This window comes from Schistocerca nitens, chromosome 4, assembly GCF_023898315.1.
Source record: "Schistocerca nitens isolate TAMUIC-IGC-003100 chromosome 4, iqSchNite1.1, whole genome shotgun sequence".
In the NCBI taxonomy this organism is placed as follows: domain Eukaryota; kingdom Metazoa; phylum Arthropoda; class Insecta; order Orthoptera; family Acrididae; genus Schistocerca; species Schistocerca nitens.
This window is the reverse complement of record NC_064617.1, coordinates 514,253,029-514,272,289: the sequence shown is the minus strand read 5'-3', so window position 1 is coordinate 514,272,289 and position 19,261 is coordinate 514,253,029. Positions and strand designations below refer to the sequence as shown.

The following is a 19,261-nucleotide window of genomic DNA, read 5'->3' as shown; positions in this document are numbered from 1 at the left end:
TTTGCAGCCCTCTCTGATATAGTCTAGTTTTTTCCCTCTCTTTGGATCCACCCAGAATTGCTGAAGGAACACACAGAAGCAGCAGCAGCAGCAGCAGCAGCAGGTGTAACTGCTGTGCCCTGAATTTTTATGGCAACTTCTGCAAATTCATAAGTTCCTCTTAAATCTTGCCATCACAATAAAGGTTTTACATACTGATTTTTATCTTCCTTAGAACGAGTATGTTCTTTTTCCCCACACAAAATTTCTGGATCAAATTCCTTGTTTGTTCCTATAATCAGTCCAGTTCTCTCTAACCTGAATAACATTGAGTCCAGTGTTCTTTGGTGTGCCACAAACAAAGCTTATTGCATCAAGCATCTCAATAGGCTTCAGGTTACTACCATATACTGCTCTATCAAGACGATTAGCTGCAAGGTGGGCATCGATTCTTTGTTATTAAATCCATGTTAGTGTTCTCATTTTGTCTTCACAGCAGTGTAGTCTTACAAAAGCAGATAAAGAAAGGAGCAGAACAGGAAACTATAATCTGTTCGAATGTTGTTGCATCTGACAATCAAGCTTTTTTTTTCTGACAGCAGTTTTACAATTAAGAATAAATTTATCATCAAGAAACACATGCCAGTTGTTTATTCTTAGTAATAAAGGCAATGAATGATATACATAGGTTTAAGTGAAAACATTTACTAACTTTTAATATCCAGAGTATCATCTCATTCCTTATTTTAATTGGTAAGTTATACGTGATGCTGATGAAGTACCATACTCCTTGACGGAGCATAGGGGAATGATGCGGGAGACCCATGCCACAGTACTAGGCAAGGTCCTAGTGGAGGTGGTTTGCCATTGCCTTCCTCCAACCATAATGGGATGAATAATGATGATGATGATGATGATGATGATGATGATGAAGACGACACACCACCGCCCAGTCATCTCGAAGCAGGTGAAAATCCCTGACCCCGCCAGGAATCGAAACTTGGACCCCATGCTCGGGAAGTGAGAACGCTACTGCAAGACCATGAGCTTCAGACTAAGTTATACATTCTAGAAGCCAAAATTTTAAAAAGTACTTTGTTTATAACTGCCCAAATTTCGGGTATTTAAAACAAGCTTTGGGCAAACCCACAGGCAAATGCACATTTATACATGTCGTGCCCACTGGGCATTTTCCTGGCCCACGTCAGTACTCTGTATCTAACTCAAGCATCTCACATGATTCAAAAGCTGAAAAAACAGACCTGAACCATATACTTGGCTACAAAAAGTACAACAAAATTTAGGCTAATAAAAAAAATCCCCATTCAGTGGACAAACCATACACAAATAACTAATGCAATCAAACAAAATAGCCACCTGATCTCCATTCTCCCCTCCCAACAGAAACCTTTACTTACCCCCACCCTCATCCCCATAAAAACTGATGTCTTTCCACCTTCCACCAACCAGTATCCATTTTCTTGCACCAAACACCACCAAAACTAAAATAAGTTTAAAAAACACTAGTGTTAAAATAAAACCATGATCATCAGAAACTACATAAAATTTAAAACTTCTCGCACTGCCCTTCGAAATTAATCAGTATCTGAATTATCATGGACACACATCTCATGGGCTCAAAACTAAACAGATGAGTGACAATAAATATAAGTCAAATAAAATTACCTGCTTAGATTTTTAGCCAGAATTCAATGCTGAATCAACTGTCATAAATTGTCCTCCTGGCAGCATAAGTTAGCATCATCACTGCTACAAGAAAGAGTCTTTATATTTGTTACAGCTTATATCTTCTGCCAGTACATAGTGTTTCTGAAGGAAAATTATTGTGCTGCTCGTGTAACAATTCTCCTCCATCAGCATGTGTCTGTTCTTTTTCACCGTTGAATACATCACAAAACCGACACTTATGACATTTCTCAAGTAACACTTCCAAAAACTTTTTGACAGTGATACTTGCCACAAATGTCCCACACAAAGCAGAACACCTGTTACAAAGTTCTCTCTTCTCACAAATGCCAATTTTAATACAGTGCCCATATGTGACATCACATATCACAGTATTATGACATCATAGATTGAAGCCAAATCCCAGTTGACCATCCTGCAATGTATTGGCTAGTTTGTCATGAATCTCAGTAAGCTACAAATAAGTTCTAGAATGTAATATTAATGTTTTCTACATTGTGATTTTATTGGCAGTTCTTGGAATTTAACCAATGAGTGTCCAAAATTCATTATTAGTGTTGGGTATTAACAAAACTGCGATAGTTTTGTTGAGGAATGGTTCAAAAAAATTTAATATTGAAGAAAAAATGAAATGTATTCAGAACAGAAAGATTAGTAACCAACAATAGAATAATTAAGACAGTCATTCCAAGTTGATTTTTTGCAGTTTTATTCTTATTTTACCAAATGAATTCATTTATTTTTCCTTAATTTTGACACAAGTCTTTGTTGAGTAGTTTTACAGGGGCAGTGCATGATTATAACAGAATTACAGTTACTGAAACTTTTGGTAGATTATTGGTAGATACATAACATCCACAAACAATGCAACATACTGTGCCTGCCAGAATGTTGGAAGGTTTCCTGTTTACTGATATAATTTTTGGATACATACATGTTGTTACTATTGAGAATGTTGGATATTTCATATCTATTCTGTTACCACTAAATAATTTAAAACAATATAAACTATCATAATTCACTGGAGGAAAAACATTGTTGCAGATGAAAACAGACGGTGCAGTTCCTAACAGTGAACTGAACTATATTGACAAAAAAATTAAAAGAAAGCAAAATAAACTGAGAAAAATGTCTGCACTATTGGAAATAACAAGATTGAATGACAAAGACAGAGAGGTGAGAATTGTATTCAATCCTTAAAATATTAGATGTGTAAGTCAAAAGTAAAATAAAAACTGAAATCTTTTGGCTGTTTTCTATTGATTGTTTGCTGTATTGAAAGACATGGAATTATTAAACTAGATATTCTTCTGTGGAAATGACAACTTCAGAGAGCCTGCTACTGACTTGTAATATTAAATTGTGGCAGTAACATTGTTCCATTTTCATTTTAATTCTAATGTGAAGATAATGGGCTGAAACATTCTGAGAAAATCTTCAAAACACCACATTCAAAATTTTGTAATAATGAAGGCGTACAAAGTGTGTTTGAAAGATGACTAAAGTAGTGTAAAATACTAATTTTATCCAACTTAGATTCTAAGTCCCTGCATCCTTCAGAGTGCTCTTGTACATTCACTGTTCTGCTCCAGAAGTATTTCCATGTGCCATGCAGTCCTGAAAAGCTCCTTCTTTGCCCATTAAAAATTCTTCTTGCTGTCATCAATAGTATCTAAATTGTGCCCTTTGAGCACAGATTTTAATTCTGACCTAGGATGCCATATGAATTGAGATTTGGGGCGAGTTGGGTGGCCGCTGGTTAACAGTCACAGACACAAAACACAGAAACTGACAAAATGGATATGTGAGGCATATTCACAAGGTGAGGGGACAAAGAGTTATCTTGTAACAATTCTGATAGTTCTGTAAACTTTCTCTTGCAAGTCGCTTGTGTGATAATTGTGTAATAGTTTGCTCTTTGATGTCCTTGAAGCAAAAATTTAGAGTTTCAGTTCCATTGCTATCTCATTGAAATTAGTCACATTTTTTTAAGATGTAGGGATGTTTGCCGGCACACTCATGACTTGACTTTCTCTTGATGTTCTATCTTTAAAAACATTATTTTTGCATGAATATAATCCTCAGCTTGTTGAAGGAGTTCTTTGTAAACATTCAGTGCTTCTGTATGCTTAACACCTTAAGTTTTCAAATGAGGAGCAAACTTCGTAGCAACTCAATGTACTCATATGTTCAACTTTCACTTGAAACCACACATTTATACCAGTTAATATTCCAACTTCTTCTGCATCTTTTCTGACAGCTGGTGCTTTCTGTGCACAATATCCATGATTTCTCTGAATTTGAACACAAACAATTGAGGTAAGAGACTTTCCTGTTCAAGGATCACTTTCAGTTGGAATGGGGAAGGCCATTCATAATAATAGGGTCAACTTAAGATGTATCTCTCAACATTTTTCCATATTTACACAAAATTAAACTATTCCAATGTTGAATCCAGTAACAATAGCTCAGAAACTATACGAGATATCAACAATGTTATGTAGGATCGTTTGATGAAAACAATTCTGTCAATAGCACCTGTGTGGATGCTCCATTGACATGTAAAAAAAAGTGATGTTACTTTCTAAACAAACTTTATAATATGAGAATAAGTCATTAATAAGAGTATTTTTGTACTCTTTTTGCAAATGTAATTTCATAAATGCTCATATGAATTGTCAGTTGGCCATTGCATGCATTATACTTGCTCTATCTGTCCATAAGTTTGCAGATGCTCCCACTCGCCACCCCCTCCCACACCAACTCTAGGTGGGGGAGGGATTACTTGGCATCTGCTAACTTCTGATCCAGCAAATACTCTTTGGAGTGTCAAAACAAATGCAAAAATGGATCATACTTTATCTGAGCTGTGTACTGATTTTTTAAGCACCTGTAATTTCTGATCAAATATTATTTCATCATATGCATAGCTGTGTGGAGGAATGTGTATTAGTGAAGCAGTAGTATTTCTAGTGAGAGAAGTTCTCAGCATTTTGGTCTTATGGTAAGTTTCAGATGCCTTAACATAATGTCATTTCAGCGAGTATTTGAAGCAGATTGGACTACCTTCTGCAAATGCATTAATGCAAGGCCCCACATGTATACAAAAATCACCAAAAGGATTATCCCACTAAATACCTGTGTTCTATTGACCAGAGAGGTGATTAATCTTTGTTATGAAAGATGCAGTCTAGTGTAAAACTGAATAAAGTGTATCTTGGCTATTTCACACGTATAAATTATTTTTACAACAAAAAATTGTCTGTGAAGGCTGAAGCCAGTAAGATATCTCACTCATTGTGTATTGCAGCAGTGTTAAAGCAATTTTTCCCACCTCGTTTGAGCAAGTGGCATACCTAAATACCTCTTCATGAAAGTATCATTCTCTCAACATATCTATTTGCAAGATGTGTTTTCTGCAACTAAGTGAGTACAGTAGGCCAAACCCTGCAGATGAGGTCCCAATATCACTCTGCACTTCTGCCTGTACGTCATGGAAGTGTTAAAAGAGAATACAAGGCTCAGTAACAAGTACGCCGATCAAAAGCTGTGTGTGTCACAGATACACTGAATAGTCAAGTCAGGTGATTTAGGTGCAGAAGTATAAATCTTGCTAAACTAACTTGGTTTCAGTTTCTCATCTGTTCCCTCAAATTAGGTTCAGCTGTGAAGAAGAGTGAAGAGGAATAAACCCAATGGTCACAATCACCCAACATGCAATGTAGAACACCGCACAGTATACAAGAGTCCATGCAGGAACAGCAGCAGCTTTCAAATTGACTCATCATTCTCACTTGAGTTTCCTGTAGTTTTTTCTGTAGTTACAGCAGGCAAATGTGAATTGTTTCTCTGAGACATTACTGAGCTCCCCCATCTTGGACAATCTGTTTTAATACTACATCTCTAATGGCTTTAAACTTGATGGAGTGTTGTAACATGAATAAAGTAACTTTGTGGTTGGCAGATGGTACAGATGAGGGACAGTGTTGCTAGTGTACAGCCAGATACACAATTGAACTGAATGAGCTGATAATTTGGAGGAACATTGCTAATATTAAGTTCATAGGTCTACTGTCATTTTGAAATTGATTACTAATTCAGCATGTGACAGTTTATTAAATGTCAGTATAAACATTCAACAAAAATATGCTGATTACAGCACACTGTCGTCATGCAGGACCTACAATCCAAGAGGCCGTTCTCTTCCATATGTGCTGACAATTTCAGGATTGCCACAGCTGGTTCTTAGCCATTATGTGAACACGTGACTATGTTCAGCTGTTTGCTCAGTGTTCACACAAAATAGTGAGGAACCCTTAAATAAATCCACATGAATACAGGTCTAATTGTGTGCTTTTCGACATCCGCTACCTTGTTTCTAGAAATACCTTCTCTTTACGAAGTTCATGCCTAGCAGGCCACACAGAAATTAGGAGCAGCAAAGTGGTGGATGTGTCAGCAAATGATACCCACTCAATACCTACATTGGCACAATGCAAAGGGCTGCCATGTGTTGTGAAACAAACCATCTAAGTCTTGTGTAGTTCCTTTCAGTTAGAAAGGTGAAACAGTCCTTTTCACGTGCCACAGGATTGGGAATTCCCTCTGATGCATAGATTTCTTGTCCACTGAAAGGATCCATCACTGTGGGGTGCTTGTGGAATGCAGCAATATGTATATCTTACTTGAAAGAGTGCACTTGTTACACACAAGGGCAGTCTTTAGTTTGTCTGCATAGTTGTCCTGGACTTTTAGTGCAGCCATAAAATGTGAAACAGCTTTAACCAGTTCTCTGGCATTGTAACTTCCACCACACAAAGCACACACACACCCCCCCCCCCCCCCCTCCTGCAGGGGGTCCACAAATCTTTTGTGGATACATGCGTAGCGAGCACGGGACCCCGAGCTAGTGTGGACCTCCTTCCTTTCCGGGCTGCATACCTTCCTTTTCCACATCCTTCCCCCCCCCCCCCCCCCCTCACCTCTGCCTCTGCCTCTTCCCTTCCCTTTCTCCCCCTCTGGGAGTATGTTTAGTGCCTACATCCGGAGACGGACACTCAAAACTGTAAAACAGTCTCTCTTCTTCGCTTTCTCTATGTCCTTCCTTTGTCCTTCTCTTTTCCTTACCTCTTCTCTGTACCATTTTCTCCGCTGCTGTGTTTGAGACCTCTCTTCTCTTCTTTCCTTTCCATTTCTTTGTTCCTCCCTTTCTCTTTTTTCCTCCCTGTGCGTGTCTGAAGGCCGACCCACGCAATCCCATGAGTAGCTGGTGACGGGGTAACGCGTAATTCCCCGCCCCGGGTAGACAGGGAGGACACGTACGTACCCCCTGGTAACGGCCAGGCCCAGGGAGGTGTGATTACCCGATCTGATACCTTCAGAAAGTGCCGATTGGTCCCTCCATCCGTTCCTCAGGAGGTGTGACCTGAGGTGTGAACAATCACCTACGGCGGGAGTGCCCTCAGAGAGGCCCCCACAAGGAAGGAGCATGCCTTCAGAGATGCCGGTAATCATGGGGGATACTTCGCAATGGTTTCATCATCATCTACTGTGTCTGCTCACAAGCGAAAGTTAAATGAGTCTCAGCCACAGACAATTCTTCCATCAGTGCCACAGTTCCTTGTTGTTTCTCGGTCGGACGAAGGTCAAGACTTCTCCACAGTCAACCCTTTCATTATTCAGAAAGGTGTCAACACAATTGCAGGTCCTGTTGTCTTGTTCCTGACTACAAAATGGCACCTTGTTGTTAAAAACAGTCAGTGCCCTCCAGGCACAAAAATTGCTGCGTACTTCACTGCTACACACCTTCCCTGTCCGGGTGGAAGCTCACCACACTTTAAATTCATCACGTGGGGTCGTTTATACACACTCCCTCGACGGATTGTCCAACGAGGAAATTCAAAACTACCTGTCTGATCAGGGCGTAACGGCTGTTAATAGAGTCATGAAAAAGGTTGACAAGGATTTGGTTCCAACCCGTACTGTCTTCTAGACATTTGACAAAGTTCAACTTCCATCGAACATAAAAGCAGGCTACGAGTTAATTTCCGTTCGCCCTTACATCCCAAACCCTACGCGTTGCTATCGGTGTCAGCGGTAATGCGTTGTGTGTGGCAAGGATGCCCATGAGGGTGCTTGTCCACCTCCATCCCCTCGTTGCATCAACTGTATGGGTGACCACGCTGCTTCCTCTAGAGATTGCCCCATTTTTAAAGACGAACGGCTCATTCAGGAAATCAGAGTGAAGGAAAAGGTGTCGACCTTTGCTGCTCGAAAGTTATTCGCCAGTCGAAAACCCACTGTGCCTCACGCAGGTAAATACAGCACTGTCCTTGCCTCTCCTCGGCCTACAAAGGAGGTAGCCACGCAGACTTGTGATCTCACCTTTAGTGCCACGGTCGTCAGTTCGGCCAGCGCAAAGATCGCCCGTTCAACCTCCCCACTCTCACCTGCTCACTCTGTGGCTCACCCTTCATCAGGGTCTGCTAAATCCCGAGCCCCAAAATCAGACACCCGGACTTCCAAAAAAGAGCCTACTCGTGAAGATTTTTTACATATCCCGACTTCACAACCATTGTTCCTTCATCTCAACGTCCTGTTTCCAAGAAGGCTAATAAGAAACCCAGTTCCTCTCCTTCTCCGCCACGGCGTGTCTCATCTACAGCACCACCTGGCGGTAACCGCCCTCGGCCGTTTTCTGTGTCGCCGAGGCGCCCTGCTGGCGGCCGATCGCTGGTGGCATGAGCTGCTACCGAACAATCTATGGATCAGGATCTTCTGCCTTCGGCTGAATGCCATTCCACGCTGTCGGCTGCTGGCTCTGAGCAGTCATTGAGTTGAGGGCAACCTTGCTCACATTCTTCCCTTTTCTGTCCACCCTATGTCCATTATCCGTTGGAATATCTGCGGCATTCGAGCCATTCGGGATGAATTGATGATCCTCTTACGATCCTATTCGCCGGTCATATTCTGTCTTCAGGAAACAAAGCTGCGTCCTCACGAACGCTTTGTTTTCCCCCATTTTCAGTCAGTCCGATTTGATCTCCCCTCTGTTGAAGGTGCTCCAGCACATAGAGGACTCATGATTCTTCTCCATAATACTCTCCATTATCACCCAACCCCTTAAACAGTTCCTTCCAAACTGTTGCTGTCCGTCTTTCCTATTCTGGATACACCTTCTCTTTTTGTACTGTATACATTCCATCGTCCACAGCAATGGCAAGAGCTGATCTCCATCTTCTTGGTCAGCTTCCGCCCCCCTATTTGGTGGTTGGGGACTTCAATGCCCACCACCCCCTTTGGGGATCTTCGCATCCTTGTCCGCGCTGCTCACTATTGATAGACGTCTTCCACCAAGCGGATCTTGTTATCTTGTTTGCCTCAACACTGGGGACCCTACATTTTTGTCTGCCTCCACGACAAATTTCTCTCATTTGTACCTTTCGGTCGGTACTGTTCCGCTAGCTCGGTGCTTCGAATGGTTCGCTCTTGCTGATACACCCTCGAGTGTCCACTTTCCATGTGTCCTTAGATTGCAGCCACAACTGCCATATATGCACCTGAGATGCTGGAAGTTTGCCCAAGCCGATTGGACACTTTTTTCGTCTCTAGCGACATTCGATGACTGTCACTTTCCTTGCGCTGACGATGAGGTCACTCATATTACAGAAGTTATTCTTACAGCTGCGGAATGTTCAATACATCGCACCTCCGATTTGCCCCAGCGACCCCCATTTCCTTGGTGGAATGAGGCATGCCGCGACACAATACGTGAACGAACTGTATCCACTATAAGCAGTTCTGTGCGCGATGCCATTGCGTCATCCGCGATAGCAAGAAGGCAAGCTGGGACTTCTTTACTAGCTCATTTAACACCTTCACTCCCTCCTCGGAAGTTTGGAGTCAGATTCGACGATTATCTGGCGTGCCTAGTTTCTCTGGGCTCACTGTCGCACATGATACATTAATGGAGCCCGTCACAATTTATAACTCATTGAGTCAACACTTTGCTGAGATTTTGAGCTCTTCAAATTACCCACCAGCTTTCTCCCAAAGAAACATGCAGCGGAAGTGCAACATCTTGCTTTCTCCTCTCAAAATCGCGAAAGCTATAATACTGTTTTCTCCATGCAGGAACTCCAACACGCACTCTCTTCTTCTCGCTCTTCCGCCCCAGGACCGGATGGTATCCACATCCAAATGTTGCTGCATTTATCATACCATAGTCTGCATTACCTCCTTCGCCTTTATAATCGAATTTGGACCGACAGTACTTTTCCCAGAAGATGGCTGGAAGCTATCGTTGTTCCTGTTCTGAAACCTGCATAGGACAAACATCTCCCCTCTAGCTATCGCCCCATTTCTCTCACGAGTAGTATATGTAAGGTTTTGGAGCGTATAGTGAATTGCCGTTTGGCCTGGTGGCTGGAGTCCCGAAGTCTTTCAACACCTGCCCAATGCGGTTTCCGAAAGCATCGTTCTGCAGTTGACCATCTTATTTTCTCAGGAAACGCCAAACAGTAGCTATATTTTTTGATCTGGAGAGAGCATACGATACCTGTTGGAGGATAGGCATCCGCAAACTGTTCTCTTGGGGCTTTCGAGGTCGGCTGCCCCTTTTTCTTCGTGAATTTATGGCAGAGCGCACATTTAAAGTGCGGGTGGACACTGCTTTCTCCCGTATTTTCACCCAGAAAATGGGGTACCCCAGGGTTCCGTTCTAAGTGTTGTACTGTTTGCCATTGCCCTAAATCCAGTTATGGATTGTCTCCTTCCTGATGTCTCGGGCTCCCTCTTTGTGGACGATTTTGCGATCTACTGCAGCTCTCAATGGATCAGCCTTCCTGAATGACGTCTTCAAGGATGTCTCGATCGCCTCCACTCTTGGAGCATCGAAACTGGCTTCCGCTTTTCTGCCAGAGCGTGTGTCAATTTTTGGCATCGTACGGAGTTTCTTATGCCTTCCTTACATCTAGGCCCTGTCAACCTTCCATTCGAGGACATCGCTTAATTCTTGGGTCTTATGTTTGACAGAAAACTGTGCTGGTCATCCCACGTTTCCTATCTTTCGGCTCACTGTCTCACCTCAACACCCTCCGTGTCCTGAATGGTACCTTCTGGGGAACGGACTGAGTGGTCCTTCTCTGCCTCTATCGCGCCTTAGTGCGCTCAAAATTTGACTATGGAAGCATAGTTTACTCCTCTGCTCGGCAGTCTATTCTTTTGCGTCTCGACTCTGTCCACCACCGTGGATTACGTTTAGTGCCTGGAGCTTTTTACACCAGCCCTGTGGAAAGCCTTTATGCTGAGACTGCTGAACCTCCGCTGTCCAATCGGCGAGCTGTCCTTCTGAGTCGTTACGCTAGCCATCTGTCTTCCATGCCTGCTAATCCGGCCCTTGACATTTTTTTCGACGCCTCCTTGGATTTAGGGTATGCAGGCCGCCCTTCCTTTCTTCTACCACCGGGTGTCTGCTTCTGTCAACTGCTACGTTCTCTTTCCTTCCACTTACCTAAAACTTTCTTGACAACTTGGGGTACAGCACCGCCTTGGCTCCGGCCCGGGACCTGCCTGCTTTGTGACCTTTGTCAGTTTCCCAAGAATGGTACCCCTTCTCTAGTTTATCGTCGGGCATTTGTTGCTCTATGCGCTCAAATGAAGGATGCCACATTTATTTACACTGATGGCTCAAAAACATCGTTTGGTGTCGGGAGTGCCTATATTGTTGACGATGCCCGTAATCGATTTCGGCTTCCCAACCAGTGTTCAGTTTTTACTGCGGAGCTTTACGCTGTTCTCCAGGCTGTCCAATACATCCGTCGCCATCAGCGGGTACAGTATATTGTATGCTCAGATTCGCTCAGCTCTCTCCTCAGTCTCCAAGCTCTCTACCCTGTCCTCCCTCCGGTCCACCGGATTCAGGACCACCTCCACTTGGGAGGGGGGGGGGGGGGGTCCCTGTGGCGTTCCTCTGGATCCCAGGACGTGTTGGTATCTGTGGAAATGAGGCGACTGATATAGCGGCCAAGGCTGCAGTCTCTCTTCTTCAGCCTGCTATTCGCATGATTCCCTTTGCCAATATACGGAGTGTTTTATGTCATCGTGTTGCTTTTTTATGGCACGCACATGGGTCGACACTTCCCAATAATAAATTGCGGGATGTGAAAGCTCTTCCCTGTGCTTGGACCTCTTCCTCCCGAACTCGTCGTCGGGAGGAGATAATTTTAACTAGACTCCGGATAGGGCACTGTCTTTTTAGCCGTCGACATCTTTTAAGTGGCAATCCTCCCCCACTTTGTCCCTACTGCTCTCAACTGTGGACGGTGAGACACCTTTTACTTGAGTGCCCCTATTTTACTCCGTTACGCGCCCGTCTACAGCTGTCGCTTGATATATCTTCCATTTTAGCTGATGACACGCACTCAACCGATTGCGTTCTCGAGTTTATTAGTGCCAGTGAGATGACGTCAGTCACTTGAAGCTCTTTTTGGGGACAAAAAACCCTCTTTCTATAATGTTTTTTTTAAGCTTTCCTTCTGTTTTTAGTTTCCCCACTTTGAGTTTCACTCCCATTGCTGCTGGTTTCCAGTTTTTTATACCTTTTCCTAAGTCACAGACCGGGCGCTAATGACCGTAGCAGATTTGCACCCTAAAACCATTAAAAAAAAAAAAAAAAAAAAAAAAACAGCAGTGCTCATGACATCAAAGGGTGTGAGCTCACACATCTTATTTAGTGTTCCCAATAAAAACAAAGTACCATGCCCTGTTACTTCTATTGAGCATCCACACAGTTGAGCTTCCATGCAAAAGAAAACTCATTTAAGTGTATATGTAATTGAATCTTGATGCCTCCCAGTAACAATGTCGTATTATTGTATTTGTAAAGGAAAAAGGATAGTGAGGGGATAAGGTTTAGCCACAGCTTGAGGGGTGGTTGTGAGAATGAATTCTCACTCTGCAGCAGTGTGTATGCTGATTTGTAACTTCCATTTTTGCAATAGTGTTAGTCCCACGAAGTATGTGGGAGAACTTCTGAGAAGTTTGGATGGTAGGCGAGAGGGCACTTTCCCTTTAAAGATAAATGTCTTGGGTTCAAGTCTTGGTGTGGCACAGGTTTGATTTTGTTAGAGTTTCTTATCAGCACACACCCCACTGCAGAGTGAGAATTCATTTTGGAAACTGCATTAACTCATAAAGTACCATGTATTGAGAATCCTGCTCCCCCTCTTTCGACAATGTTCAATGAAGTCTTACATAAAAGTAAATTTTACAATTACAAAGACTTTTACCTATGTTTAATTTCTCAAATAGAAACTAATAATCAGTTGACTGGAACTTTAGAAGAATTCTTCAAAATTCTTTTAAATAACTCCCAATCCACCGAACGTCATGCTCATTCTCTCTCCATGCATAACACGAGAAATTGATTCCCAGTTTTCATATTTTAATTTTCTTGATTTTGTTGTTAAGTATCTCAGTAATAAGTTTTCTTTGTAACTGGAGATATCTTATTTTCAGGCAGGAGCTTTAAAACAACGGAAAAGAGAAGCTGATGCTATAGAGGATTCTTTTTCAGAATGGCAGGAAACAGGCCAAATAAAAAGCAGCAAAAGGTTAAAAGCGGAAGTTACAGAGGAACAGTCCAAAACAGTGAGTGAGTTTATTTTTGTGACTATTTTAGTCTCAAAATTTTTTAGTTGCTGAAAAAGTTTTGTGTGTTAGGTCTGCTTTGCTGTAGCTTAAGGCTGTAATATCTACATTACAGAAAGCCATGATCTTTTAATTCATGACTTTTAGACTTTGTTTGTCTATATGTGTATATATACATATATTACAGCTTGCCATCAGAGACTTGTTGAAATTTATTTGGGAGGTGATTGGGTGGTGTAGTGCTCATTATGTTGATAATTTTCATGAATTAAAAGTGCATCACCCCAAATACAGTTTTCAACCAAGTGGACTCAGTTTAGCAATTTCACTATTCACAGTAATGACTCAGTCCACTGTAGCATGGGTTTCAGAAGACAAGCAGCTGCACTAAAGCAAGACCTGGTAGTCACATGTGCTAACTGTGAGACTTCTTGTGTTTGGCATCTATGTGGTGTGTGTGTGTGTGTGTGTGTGTGTGTGTGTGTGTGTGTGTAGTGGGGGGGGGGGGGCAATGCATGTGTGCATTTGTGTGTGTGCAAGAGTGGGGGGGGGGGCTTGTCACATTGACATTGAGCAGTGCCTCCCTGCTGGGTAGGTTGTGGCTAAAAAGTTGTAGCTGGTTTCAGAGGATACTACAAAATTTAATCACGATTAACCAGGCCTTATATATTTTAGGTATAGTTTAATTTCTTCATGGCAAAAATTGCTTCATTTATTAAATCCTTGTGAAACTGGTTTATGTAATTGAACAGCAACCTGGAAACCAGTAAAACTTGACAGTACATTTATCACTGGTTTAAATCTGCGTGGGGATTGAGGAAACACTAATCCTTTTTGTAGCAGTTGTTTGGTTAGTAGATATAACTTATTCGTATAAGCAGATTGCATGTTATTACTAGTTCCTAGTGTGAGATTGTAATTTCAATTTTCCACAAAATCGTAGTGGGCAACCAGTTATTTCGCTACTGTTTTCAGATTACATGAGTCTTCATAATTTATGTAAATAACTGTAAAAGGAAATTGTAAGATTAAATCGCATAGGAATTGATTCTAGACATAACATGTTACATATTTATACTGTTAGCATGTAGATCATTAGTAGTATGTAGGTTAAGCTATTAAATTTGGGTATATTACGTGTTTTGTCTTGATAGCTGGCAAGTTTATAGTGTAATAAATATTCCAATTTGAGTTGTTTTCATCTCATTGTCGTTATCGTTTTCAGAGCACTAGGATACAATGAAACAAAGTTTACTTTTTGCAGGTAAAAGACATTGAGAATTTAGCAGCAGAAGCCAGTAATTCAAAACCCTCCAATCAGAGGAAAGAAGGGAGTAATGATAGCATGTCTGATAGTTCTCACAGACTATCAAGGACAGGAGAGAAATTTCTGACTGGTGAAGAATTCAAAAAACTCAAGGAGGAGCTTAAAGAGAGAAAAAGACTACTAAATGTAAGTTTATTGTGAAGCATTGAAAATTTAATCCCTTTACATTAAAGTAATAATTATATTGACTGTTTAGAGAGAGACTTCCATTTATTTTAACAAGAAATAAAAATATAATCTTCCTCCATGAAATGTACATAACAGGTTATTCAATGTTATTTTCATATGCACGTATTAAGTCTCCCTCCCTGCCTGACTGAGCATAAGTGTTTCTGCAAAGACTGTTTGGTTTCAGATTCTTGCTCAATCTTCTGTCATTAGCAAACTCTTTCCTTTGGTCGATTACTTTCATTACAAAGAAAAATGGATGAAGTACCATACCCTGAGGCATTGCCATATTTAATGTTCTCCCATACTAGTTTTGTATTAATTTTGTTTAGTTTATTAATGAACTCTACCAACTGTGGAACAGGGTGCCCCATAAATTATTTCATCTCAATTGTCACACTAAAATTATAATATCTATAAAATTCAAAATGTTGCAAGATCACAACCTATAAGTATGAAATTGTTTTTGTTGACCAGTCTTTACAGTTACTGTTCATTTGCTGATATTCATTTTTGTAAAATAGAATCCATTACTGCATATTTCACTCTTGAAAGAAATAGTTTCAGTGTTATGGTCTTATTGTAATTTTTAACACCAAATGTCATTCTTATCCTAAGTTTAGGATGTATAACAATCCTCATTTATTAAACAAATAGTGTCAACTGTTAACAGGTGATAAGAAATATTAATGATCTTAGAGTTAGCAGTTCCACTGTCAACTTTTGTGTCACTGTTACAAAATATACACAGTTGCTCACAAATGTAATATCTTCAAAAGTTATTCGAAATAAAATGAATTTACAAAGTCAACATTTTAGTGAACCACCTATTTTGTGAGAAATATGTGGTCAAAGTACAGTTAACACTTACTGTACCAAGGTTACAGCCAAAATCTTACTTTTTTGTGTGCTCTTAAGTTTTCCAATGGAATAAGTTGAATTATGGTTGATGGAAACTGGTAGTCTGCTCTTAAACCTGGAAGTAAACAAATTTCTATTTTAGTTTTAACCATCCAGTTCCAAATGAAACCTTGTAATTCTGAGTAGCATGGTGAAGGGGTATCAGATTCAAAACACAATTAATATTTTGCATTAAAGTCATCAGATAAAACTGATGACACTTTGACACTTGTTTCTTGGGTGTGTGTGGGTGGGGGTGTAGAAACTGTGCCTTGCACAAAAGTATAATCTTCAAGGGTTTAGTTACTTTCTTTGTCAATGAAGGAGATTGTACATTGATTTTTCTTTTCTTCTTTTTTTTCCCCCCAGCGAACTCCGAAGTTCAGATTGAAAGATGCTGGTGAAAAATCTTCTCTTAAAACCTCAGAGCAGGATCGTACTCCCATATTTCTCAGTGATGTACAGCATTTACTTTTGTATTCAGCACTTGGACATCACTCTCCATATTGGCCATCAAGGTAAAAGTTAACTTGTTATTGCTATAAGTATAAAAATCAACTTACACATTTCTCTGTTACGTAATTCATTGTCTTTGCTATAATCTCAAACTCTTACATTTTTTGTGTAATATATTGAACTTGTTTAGACCCTGCTTGATATGGGGGTCAGTGGATATAAACAGGCAATCTACTCGTAACATTTATAATGCTCTGATAAGATGGTATAAGCTTGTTATGTTTTCCAAAAATATATGAAAGTGACTTCAATGTGGTTATTCATAATATTTTGCACAATTCTTTTCTTTCATGGACTCTGAAACCTCTTAGTTGAAACTTCCTAAATGTATTTCCTGTCACTGTTTCATGTAATATTAAAAGATTTTAAGGATTATAAGGATAATGATGGTTAAATTGTTATGGTAGTGAGGGTTTGTGTCTTACTTGAAAGAAGATTCCACATTTTTGTACATACCATTTTCTCCACTTTCCAATATGATAAGTTCTACAGCAATAGTAGATGCAGGATGACTTATTGAAACTGCTTCTGAGTAATGTGAGATGATGTTCATAAAAGAAAAATTATCTCGTAATATGTTTCTTGGAATCTTCCCTAAATTCAAATGTCCCTCCATACTTAGATATCTTTCATTGAAGTTCTATAAATAGTGTATTGTCCTTCATTTGTACTACTACTACTTTTGCTGGTGTAGCAAGATCAAGTGAAAAGAACTTAATTCTCACAAGTACAGGTGGTGTCATCTGGAAAAATACAACCGTTTGAGTCATGTAGTATTGCTGGTGGTTGATGGCTTTTCAGTGAATGATTTCATTGAAAATGAAGACAAGCTCTCTGATTTGGCCAGTTTGTATCCAATAAAGGTGGAAGTTGTTACACCTGCTGCCTACAGAAGCTGTCTTGTACAGGATATTGCAGCTGTACCACTTACAGGTGTCCAGAAAAGCTCCCTTGCTGCAAGTAGGTAAAAAATTCTAATTTTTTTGTTACAATATTAGAGTTGTTTGTGGCAGCTTTAGTTATTACAACTAATGGAAAATTGCTTTTTATATTTCAGAATATGGTAGCATGGAATCTGCTGTTAGTAGTGGTAAAGTTTATAAAGTAATGAGAGCTTTCTTTCCTATTGTTGTTCCTGAAGCAAGTAAAGAATCTCAGGAACACCTCCATCCAGCTGACAGATTTCCACGTACACATCTTCTGCTATCTGTTTCACAACTTCTTGAAAATGGATACCCTTTGTGTATAAAGGGGGAGAATGGTAACAGGTGAGAATCAAATGGCAGGAAGAAAACTGGCATAAGGGCCAAACGACTTCATCATAAGACTAAAGATAGATAGATTTTTTTAAAAAAATGTATTCTATAGAGATAACTGGATATTAAATATTTGAGAAAGTATAAAAATATTAACCTGATCGACGCTACAATGCATCAGATCCTCAAGTTGTATTTATTTGGGTTTTCGTAGTATCTTTAAACCACTGTTATCAAATGTCATAATGGTCCCTTCACTGAAGAATAAAAGTTTCCACCCCTCATTCTTGGCCATCTGAGTTATTTCATCATTATTGATCTTTATTTCAGTGAGACGTTAGTCTCTTCCTGTGTTCTAACCAGTATGATGTGGAGTGGAAAGCTTGCACCAGCTATGAACAGCAAGACATTTACCAATAGATTAGTCCATGACATAAAACGTATTTCATAATCAACATTCATTGAGAAATGCATGTTCTTGCCACTAATGGCCATAAATTTGTTAGAAAATCCCCACCCCCATCCCAGCCATACTGCAGTCTGTTGCCATAATGTGGAGCTACGCCCTTCTATAGAACAAATTGCATCTGCAATGCCACCTTATAAAACTATTCAAAATTATCACCACTTGCCTCTGAATGCATTGCAGAGCTATTCAGTCTGCTTCATGTTTCACTTTAGGTGTGTGCCATGCAAACTCCCCACTGTATATCTTCACCTATACTCCAGAAGCCATATTTTTGTGTGGTAGAGGTACCAGAGCTGTGCGGGTAAAATGACTGTTAATATACTTCTGTATGTGCTCCAGTCTTTCTTGGAATTTTTGAGAGATATATGTAGGTGCAATTTGATAATTGACTCTTCTAGGAATGTACACTCTTGGAACTTCTGAAACAATAAACTCTCCTTGATGTACAATGCCTTTCTTGTAGCATATGCCACTGGAGTTCCATGAACATTTCCACAACACACTCGTGCTGATCAAATGAATTGGTGGTGAAATGCACCACCCTTTCTTGGATCTTCTCTTTCTCTTCTGTTAGTTCAACCTGTTACGGGTCCAGTAAATGGTAAGAGAACCAATGTCAAACCGATTGATCATAGTCTTAAGATTACTTTAAATGGATTCTAAGGTTTGATATTATTTACATACATCCATTTTAAATTGTGTGGCTAACAATCACACACATTAGTAACAAGTGCTCTTCTATCGAACCTAGTGAACAGTTGCTTTGCACCCTAAGCCTGTCCTGGTCTTGTTCACACCTGAGACACTTTCCATTTCTTCCACTGCATCTCGTGTCCTGTTCTGGATCCTTCATAACCACATATTGTCTCTGCCACGGCCCTCGCCCCTCTCTCTCTCTCTCTCTCTCTCTCTCTCTCTCTCTCTCTCACACACACACACACACACACACACACACACACACACACACACAAATAACTCTTTTATTTTATGTCATATATTTAGACGTTACTTGTCTCATAAATGTGATGTACTGACCATTTACCTATGAGTGACCAAATCAAAAGATTAATTTAAAATGAAACATAATGAACTGTTAGTAGTTTGGAATATCAACAATGTAGGAAAAAACAGATTGCTACTTACCATAAAGAGGACATGCTAAATTGCAGACAGACACAATTAAGACACTTAAACATAAACGTTTGGCTGCAACCTTCCTCAGAAAAAGAAAGAGAAACACACACCATTCATTCAAACAAGCAAGCACAATCCACGCACATAAGTTTGTGT

General features: G+C 40.3%; 1 protein-coding gene across 3 annotated transcripts in view; it reads left to right on the top strand.

The window, feature by feature from the left end:
• Positions 1 to 19,261, top strand: part of LOC126251467 (RNA exonuclease 5) — a 44,103-nt gene that overhangs the window by 12,796 nt on the left and 12,046 nt on the right. Inside the window, exons 2-7 of one of the 3 annotated variants that reach the window (XM_049951904.1) lie at positions 2,731 to 2,862; positions 13,204 to 13,335; positions 14,600 to 14,788; positions 16,100 to 16,248; positions 16,980 to 17,206; positions 17,304 to 17,514. In XM_049951904.1, coding sequence (XP_049807861.1) covers positions 2,731 to 2,862; positions 13,204 to 13,335; positions 14,600 to 14,788; positions 16,100 to 16,248; positions 16,980 to 17,206; positions 17,304 to 17,514 — 1,040 coding nt within the window. Of the gene's footprint in view, positions 1 to 2,730; positions 2,863 to 13,203; positions 13,340 to 14,599; positions 14,789 to 16,099; positions 16,249 to 16,979; positions 17,207 to 17,303; positions 17,515 to 19,261 lie in introns of all 3 variants that reach the window. The other 2 variants (XM_049951905.1, XM_049951906.1) reach the window with 2 other exon arrangements.